Source organism: Cupressus sempervirens, chromosome 7, assembly GCF_028749045.1.
Source record: "Cupressus sempervirens isolate cs-2001-9-10 chromosome 7, ASM2874904v1, whole genome shotgun sequence".
Taxonomy (NCBI): Eukaryota; Viridiplantae; Streptophyta; class Pinopsida; order Cupressales; family Cupressaceae; genus Cupressus; species Cupressus sempervirens.
The window spans coordinates 210,635,739-210,653,389 of record NC_143124.1 but is presented as its reverse complement, the minus strand read 5'-3'; the positions used below and the strand labels follow the sequence as shown (position 1 = coordinate 210,653,389).

General features: G+C 37.6%; 1 protein-coding gene across 1 annotated transcript in view; it reads right to left on the bottom strand.

The window, feature by feature from the left end:
- LOC149546232 (uncharacterized) overlaps window positions 1–15,701 on the bottom strand; it is a 104,394-nt gene extending 88,693 nt beyond the window's left edge. The window contains exon 1 of the mRNA XM_089791072.1: window positions 15,109–15,701. Coding sequence (XP_089647198.1) covers window positions 15,109–15,660 — 552 coding nt within the window. The 5' untranslated portion in view covers window positions 15,661–15,701. The remainder of the gene's footprint in view (window positions 1–15,108) is intronic.
- Between the last annotated feature and the right edge of the window lie 1,950 nt (window positions 15,702–17,651).

Sequence of the window (17,651 nt, the reverse complement as noted above, 5' to 3'; positions counted from 1 at the left end):
AACCCTGTCCGAAGATGGCTCGTAGCCCTTTCTTTTTAATGCTATAACCACGAAATCCAATAAAAATGGTTGTGTCCCAATGGTTGCAGGTTGCGTCATCAAAGTCCCTAAAGGCTTGATCCCATGATGATCAATGGTGAGCAGTCAAAATATGACTAGCCATAATGTAGTTGCCCCAACTTCTTCCATATATCTTCCAATAGTACATTCACTCCTAATCCTCTATCTACGATTTTGTCCATGAGGGTGGTTCTGAGAATACCCATTTCTACTACTACAACGTATCTTCCTCTAGTGAGTGCAAGTAGCATTGGGTATGCCGCAGTTGTTCTACTTCCACCTTGTATGTCTTTCCCTAGGTCTTCCATCACCTTCGAGACTGGTGTCATGTTCAGAATTGCAATCCGTAGCTAAGGCATTGTAAGGTCATTCAGCTTCATGGGAACCTCAATTTGCATTACTTGTCGTATTATATTTTGTTCTGCCAAGTTCCTCCTTGAGGTGTAGACAGTGTCCTTTGTTTGTGATTTTTCAGCCTCCATTTCTTTTTATAATTATGCTCGCGCTTGCTGCAACTTTTTCTTTTCCTCTTCCGAATCTGGATACATTTTCACTTGCGCGCAAGTAATGGCTAATGTCTTCTCATCATCACATGTTTCTATACTTAACATGTTCACCCCAAGCTTAGGGCATTTTGAATCCTCATGGTCTTCAGGGCCACACCATCTGCACAACAGCTGTGGTGTTCCCTTCGTAGTACAGTCTCTAGCGAAGTGTCTGTTGTGAGGTTTTCACACCATCGCCCCAAAAGTTTTGGGGACCCCCTTTTTCAGGCAAGCCTTAGCAATATTCATAGGTGTTGGGAATTTTTGGGTTGCCTTGGCAATTTTGGAGTTGTCCAGAAGTTTTTAAATTTACAATTTTACACCTTGGACATCTTCAGGCCAGGAGGGGATTTGGTTTGTTTGAAAACTTGGTGCAAAACTTGATTTTCTAGAACATATGATTTTATCCTCAGGCCAAATAGATTCAACAACAACATTTTGTTTCGATGGTTAAAATAACATTTGGCAAGACAAATTTGCAAATTTTGGACTTAGATGGATTTTTGAAAATTTGATATAATTGTATAAGCCTGTTGTGGACTTAATCGTTTTGGAAAATCTTGAATTTTTTTGGTGAAAAGAAATTTTGATAGTGAAATTGAATTTAGAGCTTGAATTTTGAGTGCCAGGAAAAAGATTAATTTTGTTAAAAATTGAAATTGTATTGCAAAATTGAAATTGGATTAAATTGCAAAATCTCATTAATTTGGTTGAAATTTTTCTTAGAGGATTTTAGAAATGTTCAAGGAAATTGATAATTTGGAATTGAAAATTGATTTTGGCTTGTAGACTCAATGTTAATGATATTTTAATTGCCAATACGTTGTTAAATGAAAATTTTGACATCTCCTAAGCTTACCTCATTTCTATTTTGCAATTATGGATCAAATTGGCAATTAAATGGGTCAATTTTGCTATTAGGCTTAGTTGTTTTAATGTTTTATTTAAAACTGGGTCATCATTGGAAGTATAATTTAATTTTTTGTTTCCCTCGAGACAGGTCGGCCCACTCTGGAGATCAACTGGAGAATATAAGAAGGGGCTTCCCGCCTCTTATTTCCTCATTCATTCTTTCCACCTCCTCTTGCAAGATTGAGTGATTTTCTTTTAAAGGGGCGGGCGAATTTTCAGCTAAGGCGATTTTTGGGGATCTGACTTTGCATTTTTGGCAGCAATTTATTCTTCCTTGGATGGGCAATTTCTGCCCGAGGGCGAATTGGAAGGAGCAGATCTGATTTTGCAAGTTGGGCAATTTCTGCCCTAGATTGAATATGTGAGGTAAAGCCTGATTTTTATGAGATTGGCAGCAATTTTGGGGTCTGATTTTTCTTCCTAAAGCTGCAATTTTCTTCTTCCAGCTATGGCGATTTTATTTGATGAAGAGGCAAAGCGATTTAAGGTCTGATTTTTTGCATTTGAAGGTGAGTTTGGGAAGTCGAAATTCTGATTTAGGGCAGATTTTGCAAGCAATTCATTGGCTAGGGCATCATATTTTGTGGAGAGACTGAAATTCGGAAATCAGATCTAAACTTGAAGAGGCCCGATTATTGGTAAAGGCAGATTTAAGGTAAAATTCTCATTCATTTTTAGAGGTGAAGATTGGTTTTAAGGGCGGCTTTTATTTCTTGTTCTTGTTTGGTTCGTTTCTCTTATCTTCTTCTTACACTATTCATCCACCACTTCATCATTTCCATTGATAGGTAGAAGTTGGGAGATATAAGTGTAAATTTCATAATAGGACACTTGGAGAGGCAAAAAAAAGCTAGACCACTCTAGGATTGAAGTTGGGAGATATAAGTGTAATCCATCCTAAGGTAACTAAGAGGCAGAGATAAGTGGTAGTCCCATCCCTAGGATTGAAGTTTGAAGATTGATAAGTGTACAGATAGAATTTGGAGAGGCAGAAATAAGCTAGATTCCATCGATATAAAGAAGTTTGGAAATTGATAAGTGTAGTCCATATCATTAAGAATGAAGGGGCAGAAATAAGTGTTTAGGATGGTAGATGTTAGTGCAAGCAAGAACCCAAAGGGAACGAATACCAAAAAAGACAAAGAAGACATAATGCCTAAGACCGCCTTCTCGAAAATGAGGCGAATAAGTGACACCAATTTTGGCACGATGAACATGATACAGTTGAGAGATGGATTGAAGAAAGGACAATCCCCCATGGCGAAGAAAATCTACAAGAGCGGAATTGTACACACAGCGGCTTTCCCTCCTACCTTGCCTTGTCCGGAATTGGTAATGGAGTCTGCATCCCAGTTTGATATTGTTAACAAGTCCATCATTTTCGATGAAGGGAAGAGAGTGTTGGCTAACATTAGCAAACAAGTGGTTGAAGAAGTATATAATATTCCCCAGTATAAAGGCATGACAGTGGTAATGATGGATCAAGTGGCCAAGTTATTTTAAGATAATCAAGAGGCCTACTTCATTCATCTAAAGCAGAATTGGTTACACGCAGGCAAGAAGGGAGTTACCAAGTCGTCAAAGCTCACCAGGTCAGATTTCAAATCAAAGTATGGTGACCTTAATGTGCTTCTCAACCGAATCATGGGTGTGGCTCAAGGTATGCAATTCGAGAACTGGATGTACTATTTTATTGATGAAATTAAAAATGGAAAGAGAAAATTTGATTGGGCTAGAATTATAAGTGAAACTTTAGAGTTGCAACTTAGGACAATGCAAAATCAAAATTAATTCTACATGGGATCCTATCTTTTCTATTTGATTGCGAGACTATATGAAAATCTTGGACTTAAGGCCTTAGGAATGATTGGCAATGGGTCGGGGCAATGTTTGGTGCATGAGTGTTATCCATAGCTTCATTTGCACAACACCAAAACTATAAGATGTTTTATGATGCCTTTTCCATGAAGACGATAAAGATACTACAAGGGACACCTACTAGGAGGCTCTCATCGAAAGTGGAAGCAAAAGTTAAAAAGTATGGGAATTGGTTCATCCAATTTTCGCAATTTACATACATTAGAGTGGTAGGAAGTATAGTTTGTCCCAAGAGCTCCAAGGTACCCACCCGACAAGATAATTTTGATGGAGTTGGCTAGGCAACTTAAGCATTATGACAAGATGATGAGCCTTAAAGGTGAGATAGGGATTACCTTCTCATTTGGAATAGGCAATGATACTTGCCCCAATCCTATCGCCTTTGCAGCTACGGAGAAAGAGTTAGAATGGTATCATCTAGGAAGGTACAGAGAAAGAGAAGGATTCGATCTTAATGGTCTTATCAAGGCATCTCATGAAAACATATTCAAACATATTTCTACTATAGAAGATTTTTGGGCCAATGTACAAGATGACTTTCATGTGAGAAAGCTAGCTTTCTCAAGATTGTCAGTGGGCATGATGAGGGCAATCAGATGGCGAGGCCTTGATATTCCCGATCAACTAGAAGATGATGAAAATGTGCTAAGAGAAGATCATGATACAGTGGATGGAACAGAATTGGGTCTAGTGGATTGGGATGATCATCAAGATCCTTCCCTAGAGGCAGATACAAGGACAATTGATCTACACACTAAGTAATGGTACAATGAGGAGTTAAGGCAATTACAAAGTCGGAAAGTATGCCTTACTTATGAGAAGATGAAACCGGAGGAAGAAGGTCCAGCGGAGTCAATCGGACAGAAAGATAGGGGCAATAGCCAGCAACAAAGAGCAGTTAAGAGCAAGAAGAGAAATTTGGAGGTTGAGAAAAGTAAAGAACATCAGGAACCTCCAGCAAAGAGACAGAATGCAACACCATCAAGGGAGAGCATAATTGAGGCTAGGAGCCAAGGGGTTAATACAAGTGGACGAAGGGTCTCGATAGAGGTGAGCTCTGATTCGGAATCCAATGGTTACAGTAACAGTACCGAATACTCTCCTCTCTTGGAGAACCAACACGGAGATGATATGACAGTCATTAGTGAAGAAGAGGATAAGTCAATTGATATTGAGGAAGTAAGTCAGGCGCCTGAGGCCATTGGTGATGCTTTGCTCGTCGAACTGAATCCAGATTTGGGGAGATGCACTGCACCACTGTGGTTAAAGCAAATGCTTATGTCAAGAGGTGAGGTGGTGACTGTCTAAACAGTTGAAGATATTCAAGTGTTAGTGGAAAAGGAAGATAGTGAGAAACAGAAACAAATTGCAAAAATGATGGCAAAGGTAATCAGGAGTGATGATGAGGGTCACCGAAGAGTTCAGATTGCTATGCCAAAGGTTAGCAAGGCAGTGGATGAGATTGTAGCCCAGGAGTATGAGATAGTAGAGCATAACTTGGGAAGAATCACGGATTACATGGAGTGTGAGGACATCCAAGAAGGCATGGTTTCAATTAGAGAAAGGTTGAGGAAGGCAAACAAGAGGATCGTAAAGTTGGAAACCGAAAACAAGTATTGGAGAGACTACCAACCTATCCAACAATTGCATCCAACAACCCTTTCTCAAGACAGTGAGAGCAACATAGAATAGATATCAGCTCAACTGCACGAAATCAAAGAATGAATCTGTGATATAATTCAAGATGGGCGAAATTTCTTGCCTTCCTTTATCTCGACATTCAGGTCATTGGTGGCTATTAGAGACAAATTCAAAACATTCGAAGGGGAGTGGAAGGATTTCCTTCCAGTCAAAGACTTAGCCATTCCCAGGCTATGGACATTTATTGGGCTACCGGAGAGATATTTGGAAAGAACCAAGTTGGTGGATAGAGGAATGAGTACGGTGGAGTCTCGGTATGTTGCCTTGACCATCAGATTGAGAATACTTGAAGAGATACAGAATGAGATTGCACAACACAACCCAGGCGTTGACACTTCTATTTCAACTATGATGAGCGATGTTGGGGTTGCACTTGATTTTGAAGATATCAAAGAGGAGAACATTAATGAGACAGAGTTTGGGTCGAGATTGGATGAGTTGGCGAAGGTTGCCATCAAGAAGAAACATTTGTGCACCCTTGCCCCCCTCAATGCCTTTATCGGATATGCGAAAGAGCATAAGAGGATCATGAGAAGACACTGCAAGTAGCGAGCAACATGATGAATTCAGTTGAGCTCAAGATGAAGCACACGCCTTGCCCTCCCATGAAGGAAGTCAACAATAGGCTAGCCAAGTTCATTGCCTTGGCTAAAAAGATAAAAAAGGGTAGAATTCTATTAGAGGATCATTTGATGTAAGCCCAAGTGGCAATTTCTCCTTTCTTCTTAGGTAGGATAGGTGTCTGATTCTGATTGGCTACCATTTTGGCGCCTTCTCATTAGTTGCCACTTTTCCTTTTTTTCAATGGTTCATTGATGAGGTGGGGTCTACTCATTAGCCAATGGGATGGCAACCCTAATTAGGGTTTCTGGGATTTAATCTGGATCATTGATTTTGCTTCTTAATCTCTACCATTGGTTGTAATTTTGGCCCCTATATATGGCCATTTGCTCTCATTTGTAAAGGGTTGAAGAAAATTGTTGCTTAAGCTAATACCAAAATTGCTTCTCTATCATTGTTGCGTCTTGCATGGTGATTAAGATTACTTGGTGTTATTTCATGGTTTCTACTTCCAATAGTTAGAGTTAAAATTCCATTGAAGTTGTTAAAGTAGATTTGATCTCGAGAAAGTTGTTAAGTAAGAGTAAGAATAGATGGATAGTTGTATGGTGATATTAGTGGATGTTTGATAGGCATCCGTAAACTAGGCCACTAGCATCCTAGCGGCTTGTCAGGAGCCTTGCGTGGTAATCTAATCTTTTTTCCCTTGAATCATTGCATCTATGGAGGTAGAGCCGCTAGTAAGCTTTCATCAGCTTTGATCCCCGTCCATTTGCTAATCTTTCCATTCATAAGAGTAGAAGTAAAGCAGCAAGTAGTTCAGTAATTGGATTTCATTCTTGGAATAACTTTGAAAATTAGAAGGATAATCAAAGGTATAAGTCATTTGAACACGCACCCTCCATCATCATTGCCATAACATCATTTGACACTAGTATACATTGCAACGCTAGATTTCATCACCATCATAGCAAAAGTCCGAGATCCTTGAAAGAACAACGTAAGCCCACCTACATGATTAACCAACAAATCACATAAATATAACTGAGTTAGCATCCACAAGTGTAAGGAACCTTGGAGTTTTTCTCATGTTCTTCATGAGTATTTACTTTTCAAGAGACGGATTGAGTGTTTGATATTCCATATCAAGTATTCAATTGCTATATGTTATGTAGTGGTACAAAACTGACATCAACAGTGTCCCCAGAGGTTGCACGCCCAACATTGTATCATTGGTTGTCCACTTGAATTGTACTGTATTCGGCTTTGGCCCCCATTATTGTTATTATTATCATTGTTGTTACCACCTCGTCCGCGCTGGTTGTTACGGTAGCCTCCTGAGGTTGCATCATTGTTCGTATTCATTCTTGCTCCCGAGGTGGATACTTCTTGTGTTAGTAGTACCTATTGGTGTCCCTTCGTTTTCATATTGAACAGACATTCCTTGGTGGAATGTCCCACAATTTGGCAGATATCGCAAAATTGTTTCTGAGGGCAGGAGCCCTTTGTGTGGCCCTCCTCCTTGCAATCTGTACACCATAGTTCCCCTTCTCTCACTAGGCCAAGATTCTTTTTCATGTTTTTGAACTCTTTCATCTTACGTAGCATGTCCTTTTGTAGTGCCTGAACCTTTTTACTTGATTCCTCGTCGCTGCTGCTTCCAAAGGATGAATCTTCCTAGTCTGATGATCTATCCTTCTTTTTGCTCGTTTTCTGTTCACTCTCCAACTCCATTACCCGATTATATGCATCCAGATATGATGTTGGAGGTACAATTTTCATCTTCTTTTTCAATGCTAGTCGTAGCCCTTCGACAAACCACCTTTTCTTCAATTCGTCCGCTGGTTGGCTTTCCATTTTAGCTACCGGCTCTTTTAGCCTACTAGCGTATACGTGGATTGTTTCATTCTTTCCTTGCTTAGTACCGTAGATTTTCGCTACCATCTCGTTATCATCCCTCAATAGTCGGAACTCTACTATGAATTCTTTCTTGACATCCGGCCATGAAGTTAGCTTCTGCGGATCGACATTCGAAAAACCAATCAATTGCTACACCGTGTAGGGTCGCCGAAAACTGCCGAACCTAATCATCCTACTTCGTTACACCGTTTTCCGTCCAAATTATTTCACATGTTTTACAGTGTCTAACTGGATCGGTCATCCCATCGCCATTAAATTTTGACAATTTTTCTTTCGGTCCTACCATTGTTAATTTCTTCTGAATCTATGGTACTTGTTGTGCACCTACATTGTTTTGTATACCTGTGTTGTTCTAAGTACCCCCGCTGCTCTGAGTACCTGCGTTGTTCTAAGTACCCGCATTGTTCTGCACAACCGTGCTACTTCAAACAATTGCCTTACTATGGACAACCATGTTATTCGGTGTGAAAAGATCTTCAAGCGAAGTTGTTCGATTCTCTACTTGTATCTATTCATTAGGTGTATCGGGAATGAAGAGTTCACCCCACACTCCTGCTCCTTCGGCACCTCGAGCCATGCAGGTTCCTTCCCTTCCATTCAAACTCTTTACCCTTGGCATATACAAGTTTAAGAACTCCTCCCTTGTCTCTTCTACCAAATTCAATCTCTAGCACATTTCTTCAAGCAAGTCCTCGACACTCCTCGGTCTGCTAGGTGAATGCACTCCCTCTCTCTATGCTCCTTCACCACTTCAGTGCTCATCAATGAGCTGCTGAAACTTTTGTCTGCACTCCGCCTGTTGTGTGAGTATTAATGCTTCCCGTGCTTCTCATCCTTCTCTTTTATTTTATTCCCATCCTTATTGAGTAGAATCAGCATTAACCTTCATAACACCTATTGTATACCAGGTTTGACTAGCAACGGCACCAAATGTTTACCATTCGGGGTAAATGGATACTTATCGCATTAATAGATTAGATGTAACATAGAACAGATACTTTATTCGTATAAGCACATATGCAACTCCAATTACAATGATGATCCACAAATCCATTCGGACGATGTACATATACTTCCCGAAGGGGTGACTCAACCATTACGCAACCTTTCGGATACCAACTCAACCCGTCGGCTACAATATAGCTTTCACCGACAACAACCCAGTTATGACACTCATGGTTTGAGTGTTATGGAAGAGTTAGGTGGTGTAGACTTATGCCCTGGAGATGTTGAACATGATGGTGTCGAATCATGTGGTCTAAAATGGACATTATTGATACTAGTGTGGTAGAGACCTCTAATGAATCACGTGTTGATGATTTGTGCTACAGCAAGTCTGGTATTTCATATCAAATGCTTGGTAATAACTTAGAGGGGTTACTAGATGATGATATGCCCCAAGATCGCAATTTAGAGGGACTTATTGATGAGGGGGAAATCGAGACATGAGAGGAGTTTGAAGTTTCAGTAGCTTCCACTTCTTTAGAGGAGGTATTGGTAGAGATACCCAATAGTAGTACCTCGTTTGTTGATGTGTTTGAAGATGATAGCACACATGATGTTAGTGATCTTGTGGTGAGTAATACATATACAGTTTCTTATCACAATGCAATTAGTGAGTCAAAGAACTTAGGTAGGAGCCAAGGTTTGCAGAGACATTATGTGACTAGGCAGCTGAAAGTGAGTGATAGTAGCATCTTTTCATCTCTTGAGCATCATGATGCTATTCGATAGATGTTAATTGTATCTGATTGGGGTGCACCTATGTCAGATGAGCATGGTGGTAGTTCTCTTTCCCTAATAGAGATTTATTCACTTGGAGAGACTGTCAAGATCTTGAAGCATAATTTTTACAGTTGGTAGCTAACAAGGATTACCTTCTTAAGTAGGGTAGCACTTGTTATGAGACATTGTTAGGGAAAGAGGAGGAGGTAGTTGAGCTCACCTCTGAGCTTGAGGTGATTGTCACCTCTTTGTAGTGTACTCAGTTGGCTTTTCAGGAGTCATAGTCACATTTGGATGAGGTTACCATGGAATTGGAGAGTGTATAGTCGACACCATCCACAGATCCAGTTCAGCTACATATAGCAGTGGTTGGTGGGGAGTTGACTTGTATGAATAGGGATAATGGATGTGATGAGGATGTAGTTGCATCCATCCTAGATATGGGTTTAGTAGTTACAGAGGAGGTGAGTGCACTAGTGGAAAACTGCAGAGAGCTTCTTATGGTACTAGGTCCCTCAGTAGTTAGCATGGCAGTAGTGGACTCTTTGGAGGGATGTGTGTCAATTTCTAACACTACTCCCTTTTCTTCACAGGACTTGGGCAGGGCAGCATCTGATTTGGAGAGGAGCTATCATGGGGATTTGTTTCCTTCTACTAGAAGCAAATCTTTTAGTCCATCTCATACAACTAGTAGCATTGGACAGTTGGCAATGCCACAATTTCAGAGGGATCAGTTGCGGATTCCAAGGGAGTAGGTTGATGCATCCTCATAATTTCTACTGCACGAAGTCGTTTATGGAGTATCTTCTTAAGAGTTCGGAATTGCAAGAGGGACCATACAGAGCTCATGAGGGTACTCTCAATTGGGGCTCTCGTTGTATTCGGAAGTTAGTGGGAAATATTGTAGAACCTTGGTTACAATGCTTCCCCACAGGGATTTTAAGGTTGAATTTGTTGAGAGGGTTACCCAGGATCCTTCCCGACCAGTTATTCGGAGTCAGAGATTGGAGACATCTCTTGATTCCCAATTTGATATTAATGAGCCTCTGATAGAAGTTGAAGCTTTTTACTGCAATTACAAAGTGGGGAGTGCTAATCATTTCTCTTTTGACCCACACATAGGGGAATTGGTTTAGTGCAGGTGTAAGTTAGCACCATCCTTTGCAAATGGAATCAGCAACTACAAGTTAGATCACTTACAATATCGACACACCCAGGGAAGCTCAGTAGAGGATGGAGATGGTGGTTGTGTTACAAGCAACTATGGTTGTTACTATCTGCATAGTACAACTAGATATGAGTATCAATAATATTGGGACTCGAGTGTTGACAAAGTCGATGCTTCAGTTATATTGAGTTCTAATGAGTTGTCTACTTCGTCAATGCCTACAATAGTTTCCAAATGATTATGTTATAGATGTCGATTATTTGGGTGTTGGTGCTACAGGAGTCAGTTGTGCACAACAGGGATATTACACAATTTTACCCTTGGAATCCAAGTGGACTGCGATATGCTTTTTTTTTTTTGCTCTGGGAACTTAGGGAGGGCATACTGTTATGTCCCTATTACCTAAATTTTCACCCCTTGGCTCATTTTAGGTAGAGTCATAGTTATGTCAATCAATGGTGCATTTTTTGTTTGAACCAAATACAAGAGTCAGATTTGCAGCAAATTGAAGAGTTACAAAGCAGCAAGGATACATATATAATATATCATTTTGGTCATAAAAGGGAATAAAAATGAAGCAGCAGCTACAGACTCTACCATCAATGGCAGCGAAGTAAAGGAAGCATTTAGAAGTTTCAAATACCATCTACAACAGCTGTAAGAGGAAGCAGAGCTTTTCCTGTATAAAACTTTACCCCAAGGTTTCAGATCTAAAGAGAAATCAACAAAGAGCTTCCAAAATTCTAGAAACGATAACAAGCTTCAAATTTTTTTAAAGTTTGTATTGTATTTTTTTTATAATATTTATGAATGATATTTTATAAATCATTTATTTGATATTATTTTAAAAATACAAAATATGGAAATTGGCTTTAAAATAAAAATAAATATTTTATTTTGCATCATTTAATAAACAATTATTAAATAATTTACAATCTATTATTTTTAATGAAAATTATTATATTAATAATATTGTTAAGTGATTTAATTATCAGTCAATAAATATTATTAATATACTTAAATTTGTTTAAACAATAAATTATAAATTACCTAATAATTGTTAAATAAATGTATTAAATACTTTATAGCTCATTACTTAATTGATATTTATTAAATAAATGGATTATAAGTTATTTAATAATTATTACTTAAAGTGCAAGATAAGATATTTATTTTTATCTCTAAAAGTCAAACAAAGATATTTTGGAGAGTTATGACAAGGTTTCTAAGGTCATATTGATGGGATTTGAAGGTCAGAAAGTGATTATTTTTCAGAGACTTTTTGTGGGATATTTTGAGAGATAACAGTGTGCATTAATGAGGGATCTTTATGTTGATATTGTTGAGGCGTGACTTTTGGGCCATATTTACACCTTTTTGAAAACTTTTAAGAGGCTCAAAATTGGACTCAAAAGCTTAATTCGACCAAGAAGTTGTTGTTTGAATTAATGATGTAGTTGGATGGAAAAAGGCATAAGTATGAGCTGAAGTCTCATTTGTAAGAGGTTCTAGTTTTGTGCAGATTGGGGACTTGTGATATTTTGCAATCCTTCTCCTCATTCTTGCTATATTTCTTGTAACTCGCTTTGAGACATGCAGATTTATAACACCTTTCAGTAGTAATACAAACTGTGTGTCTTCTCATTTTCTTTTTATTGTGTACTTAGTGTTGATGCAAGTTCATGTGATGTTATGTCCTTGGAGTTGTATTGCATATTGGTGCCTTTATGTAGAAAGATACAATTCTTTGCAGGTTATAAGTTGTGTTGGTCCTAAGAATTAGTCTTAGTGTGTGAGAAAATCTTTCTCCTCCTAAGGGTTGCTCTTATTAAACCATCTTATAAATTATTAATGCAAAGACCATGTTATTAGGTTGTGTACTAAGGTTCTTGTATTATCAGTTTTTGTTGTGTGTTGGTTATCTGTTAAGGCTCAAGGATATTTTTAGGTGCATCACCATAGTTTTAAGTTTTATTTCGGTTATCCTCCTATCCCATTTCCTCCAAGATTTAAGTTAAGAGCCTAAGGCGAAAGAATATCATAGGAACCGGCCTAAAACCCGGAGATTTACTCCAATTTTGGGTAACCCACAGACTCAAAAGTATTTTCATGTTTCTCGAAGTGACTGGGTTTTAGAACTCAGTCTAGGTGCAACTTTTAGAGATAGCAATCCCAATTTTTGAGTTGTGGCAGATTCGATGGATTCGCTCTATTCCTGGGTCCTTGTAGGCTGATACTGGTGTTTAGAGGACCTTGTTGTGGAGTTATTAGGCTCTCTAGTGGCCTATGGTGAGTTTTGGCTCTGTTTTGAGGGACTTACTATTTATAGTAAGTCAATAGTTGGTTCTGATGAGCTCAGTTGAGTTAGAGGAGTTGAGTGATGCTCTCAGTTTGTATTTCTAGCTTCCAATTTGAGCTCCAAGAATCTTGGAGGGAGCGTCTTTTTTTTGTAAATCACCTTGTCAAGTTCATTCGTCGTCTTTCTTCATCAAGATCACTAATGTGTTGCCAAATTTTAATTCTGATGATTCTTCAATCATTTTCACAAGACAATTGAATTATAACTATTATTCAACTAAATATGTTGAGGTTGCTATTTTTGTTTGTATTGTATATTGGTCACCTTAGTTTCATAGTTTGTTCGAACCGGGTTAAAAAGTTTCATATCTTGGGCACAAGAAATAATGATCTTGTGTGTCAAAATATCATAATGTGGTTCGAAAGGAAATTTTTGGAGCCAAAGGAGATTAATAAATTCTATTATAAAATTATGTGTCCAACTATAAAGCAAAGAGGCTTTTAAGTGAATGGTGTCTTGAAGAAGTCATCTTTATTAATATTTATTATAAAAGAAATGCTTCGTGAGAAGGGAATTCATTATTGTCTTATTGCTTTTGATATTGTTTTGGTGAGGGTTTAAAGGTTGTGAATTATTGAGAACTGATTCCTCTTGATTCTTGCATCAATTTTCTGTTGTACAGCAAATTGGATTAGCATTCTGAATCTGAATTTTGCATTCAATTTATTGCTGAGGTAAAGTGAATTGAATTATTTCTTGAATCAGAATTTGGGTGCCTTGATTTACTGTGTCTACTGTTTCTTGGAGGGCCATTTTGTGCTGAAGATTTGGGGTTTATATTCTCTGCCATTGAGCGATCTTTATCTCTGCAAATAGGCATTCAATATAATCACATTTAGCCGCCCAAAATCTCTACATTGTGGCACTAGAAATTCTGCTGTTAAAATACTAGCTGGGTGGTACTCTCGTGGCATGCTCGTACTGCGTTTTGAGCAGTCAAATTACCCTATCGGGCTGTTCTGATTGGTGCCATAGCTGGGTGATTTCCTGTTGCATTCATACACCAATATAGGCATATCCTGCTGTTGTCATAGAATGCCACTGATTAGCATTATTTTCCCTGCTACATCAGCGTTTTTGGTGTGGGCATTTTGCATTATCACGGCACCCACTTGGCAGCCGCATGGGAGTTTCCTAGGAGGGCGTCTGCATTTGGAGAGAGCATATCATTGCTTGACAATCAATTCTATTGTCTGCTGCAAATTCAAATTCTTCGAATTATAATTGTAGCAGTGAATTACAAATTAAATGGTGGTATTTTGCATAGACATTACTTGTATTTGCATTCTGATATCTCTTCAGCATTTTATGTTCATTGAAATTTCAAGAATCATATACCATGAAAAAATGACACAAATTGCAAAACAACAAAATAAAAAAGAAACATATTTCTGGCATTGTTAGTGAGAGTCAGTTGGGTTCATTGCAGGTAGTCAGGTTTTCAAATATGAAAGATGGGAAATGTAGCATCTTGAGATATGGACAAGTGACTGTTGAAATGGATTTTGTGATGTTTCGAAAATGGGTTGTATGATATATTAAAATAGGGGTCCCAGGACATTATAAGTATTCAAAATAGGTGCATCGTATATTCAAATAAGAGTTAGCAAGATTGAGCATGTAGTATTTTCAAGTGTGTGTGAATGAGGTTCTGAATTATTCAGAAAGGAGATTGTGGGCAAGTGAGGCTGTGCAGTATTGGAAACAGAGTGTACGGTGATCAATTGAATTTGGATGAGCTGGGGTATGAGCATCGATAAATTAGTAAATTTGGTACAGCGCAATGAAATATGCACAGGTGAGGTTGTGGTATATTAGAAATTTGGGTATGGAGCGTCTGAAGTATAAGTAACTTGTAAGTGAGACTGCAGAGCAACAAAATGGGCGTGTGGCATATTTAAGGCTGGAGTATTGAACAATGAGGCGAGTTAGTTATTGAAAATTAGAACTGAGATAATGAAGTACAATAGACAGGGGAGTGGTGTATGGGAAAATGGGTTACCGGATTGTGAAATATTAAAAATGGGGCATGGGGGTGAATGAGGATGTGAATCATTGATAATAGAGTGAGCTGTGTATCCAAATATGGATGAAGAAGGCTGTGAGTACTGCTTACCGAGGTTATAGAATATATAAAAAATAGGGTGCACTTCTACCCTGCCCAGAAACAAAGAATTGTGCATAATAAAGACCTAATACAGTTCTCCTATATGGCCTAAATCATTTCAAATATAAAATTACAGATAAAAATTTGCGCAAGTATTCAAAAAGCTACTGACCATTTCCTCGTGATCAGGGTAAGCACGAGCAGAATCAAGACCTCCCTGCATCTTGAGGGATGTAATTGGACGAGAACCATTGTTAGGAAAACTAGGAGTTGACATTTGCGACGTTGCAGTCTTACAACCTTGCTTTGGGGTAGTTTCAAGCGGACTTGTGGCACCAATTCGTCTAAACTTTGCCATTTTTCTCCTCATCTTCCGAATAGCCCTCACATTTGCATACGACTCAGCCTTCACCTTCATAGCAGCCATATTATCTTTGTCACCGACAGAAGCTGGCTCTCTTAAATCAGATGGGTATTGTGCTTCCGACATCCCCAATCCAGACCCACAAGAATTTGAGTCATTGACTATGTTTTCTATTAAAGGACTTAAAGCATGCACAGGTTGGCAAATGGGTTTTATTTCTATGGTTGTGTTTGCTGGATCGTCACAAACAATATCGTCATTATAGTTGAAATATAGGCTTCTTTCTAGCTCTGTTGCTGTCTGCCACAGGCACTCTATATTGTTCATGTTGCCAATGTTGCCAATCTTACTGCTAGGCATGCAGATGTTGGTCGTACTGATCCATCCTGTCTCTGCCGTCGATGCCACCTAAGAAGCCTGACAAAAATCATTACTAAGAATTCAGGAAATCCTATTATAAAAATATTATACCTTAGAAGATTCCTAGGATACACCTCGGAAAGGTCCCGATCGAAACTAACGTTTTGTTATTTGTGTTTTTTTGTGTTTTTTGTTTTTTTCGTTTTGATAAGAGAGATGAATTTTTCTCAAGCTTAATTGTTGCGTAGCATTAGTTATTTTAATATATTTGAAAAGTATTTAAAATAATTACTTAAGAGAATTGATAAACATGGGTTGTTACAAATATTTTTTATATATTTGAAAAGTACTAAAAAGAATTAATTAAGGATTACTTTGGGAATAAGAATATGGGATTAGGAATACGTATTCTGGAATTGTTATTGTAGAATAGAAAATAAGAATATTTATTTTCATTCTTGTTTGGTTCAGTGGAAATTTGATGTGGAAATTTGATGGGGAATTCACGAACCCAAAAATTAATGTTTTCAAAAATAAATAAAATTGGAATATGACTATTATTATTCCACCCATTTTGGTAAAATAGCAAATGCTCATTTTTGGGCCAAACTTGGAATACATATTCCTATTCACAATTCGATTTGGTGCACCCAAACGGAGAATTCAAAATTTTAAGAATTTACATATGTCTATTCCACTCATATTCTCGCTCCAAACAATTAATAAACATGGGTTGTTACAAATAATTTTTAAAAGAGAAATATTGTTATTATTGAATATCAAGATAAATTTTTAAAAGAGAAATATTGTTATTAGTTAACTAATATATTTATATTGAATATCAAGATAAATTTTGTTGAAAGGTAAAAAAAGAAAAGATAGCATCAAATTAAACTAGTATAAATATCTCAAATAAATCTATCTAAAAAATGTCCCATTAAATTTTAATTTACTATGTCCAAAACTATTTATATTTCTTTTTATCTCCATTTTTTCCACTAACTTTACCTTTTTACTTTAATTTCTTAAAAAAATGATAATTTATATCTAAAAGATTATAATTTTAACAGATATTTTATGTGGCTTTTATTAAATATTATTTTTAAAATTATATTTTATTTATAATAAAATTTAAAATTTTGGCATATATATGATTGTCAAATTTAACCTAAAAATATCGAAGTTAACATTAACACATTCACACTCCACCCTTTCATTGTAAAATGTCTATCGATATTAATTATATTTTGATAATACCTTCAAAAATAATTTAGCTAATAAAATTATTAGTTGTGTGAAGCACACTCACAAAAATATCATGTCGTCGTTGTGATATTGTTCGATTGGGTCAGAGAATCTTTGTTTGGCCAATCGGAAATAGAGTTTGGGATTGCAGACCCATCTTTGAACGAAAACTTGCTTGCAAGGGCACCACCAAGAGATCTTCCACAAAGCTAATTGCCGAATTATGATGGGGTCACTTGGGATTTATTGTCATCACATGAGGCAACCTACTTGTAAGGGCACTACTAAGAGATCTAACACAAAGTTGCTTGTCAAAATATGATGAGATCACTAGGGATTTATCATCATCACGCCAGCTAAAAAAACTACTTGACATAGAGCTTTTGTCGCTTTGCAATGAGATTAGGAGGGTTAAACACCACAATGTAATGTACAAAGGATGGCCCTCGTTGTTGCCTCAACAATTTTGCATGCATTCTCATTTTCACCTCTGTAGAATTGTACCCATTTCAAATACCTCATATGAACATATGTGTTTGAAGTCCTCAACTTTTTGAATGTTTTTCAAACTTGGTGTGAAACTCATGTGCTTTTTTGGGTTCTTGTAGGACTCTAGCTTGCATAACCACTTATTTGCAGAGAGACAGATGGTAGCAAAAACATTTTACAGCCTTGGAACTATTGCAAGACGTCTTTTGTTAGTTCTCCCCCTATTTGAAATCATTTGTACTTATTAAAAAAACATG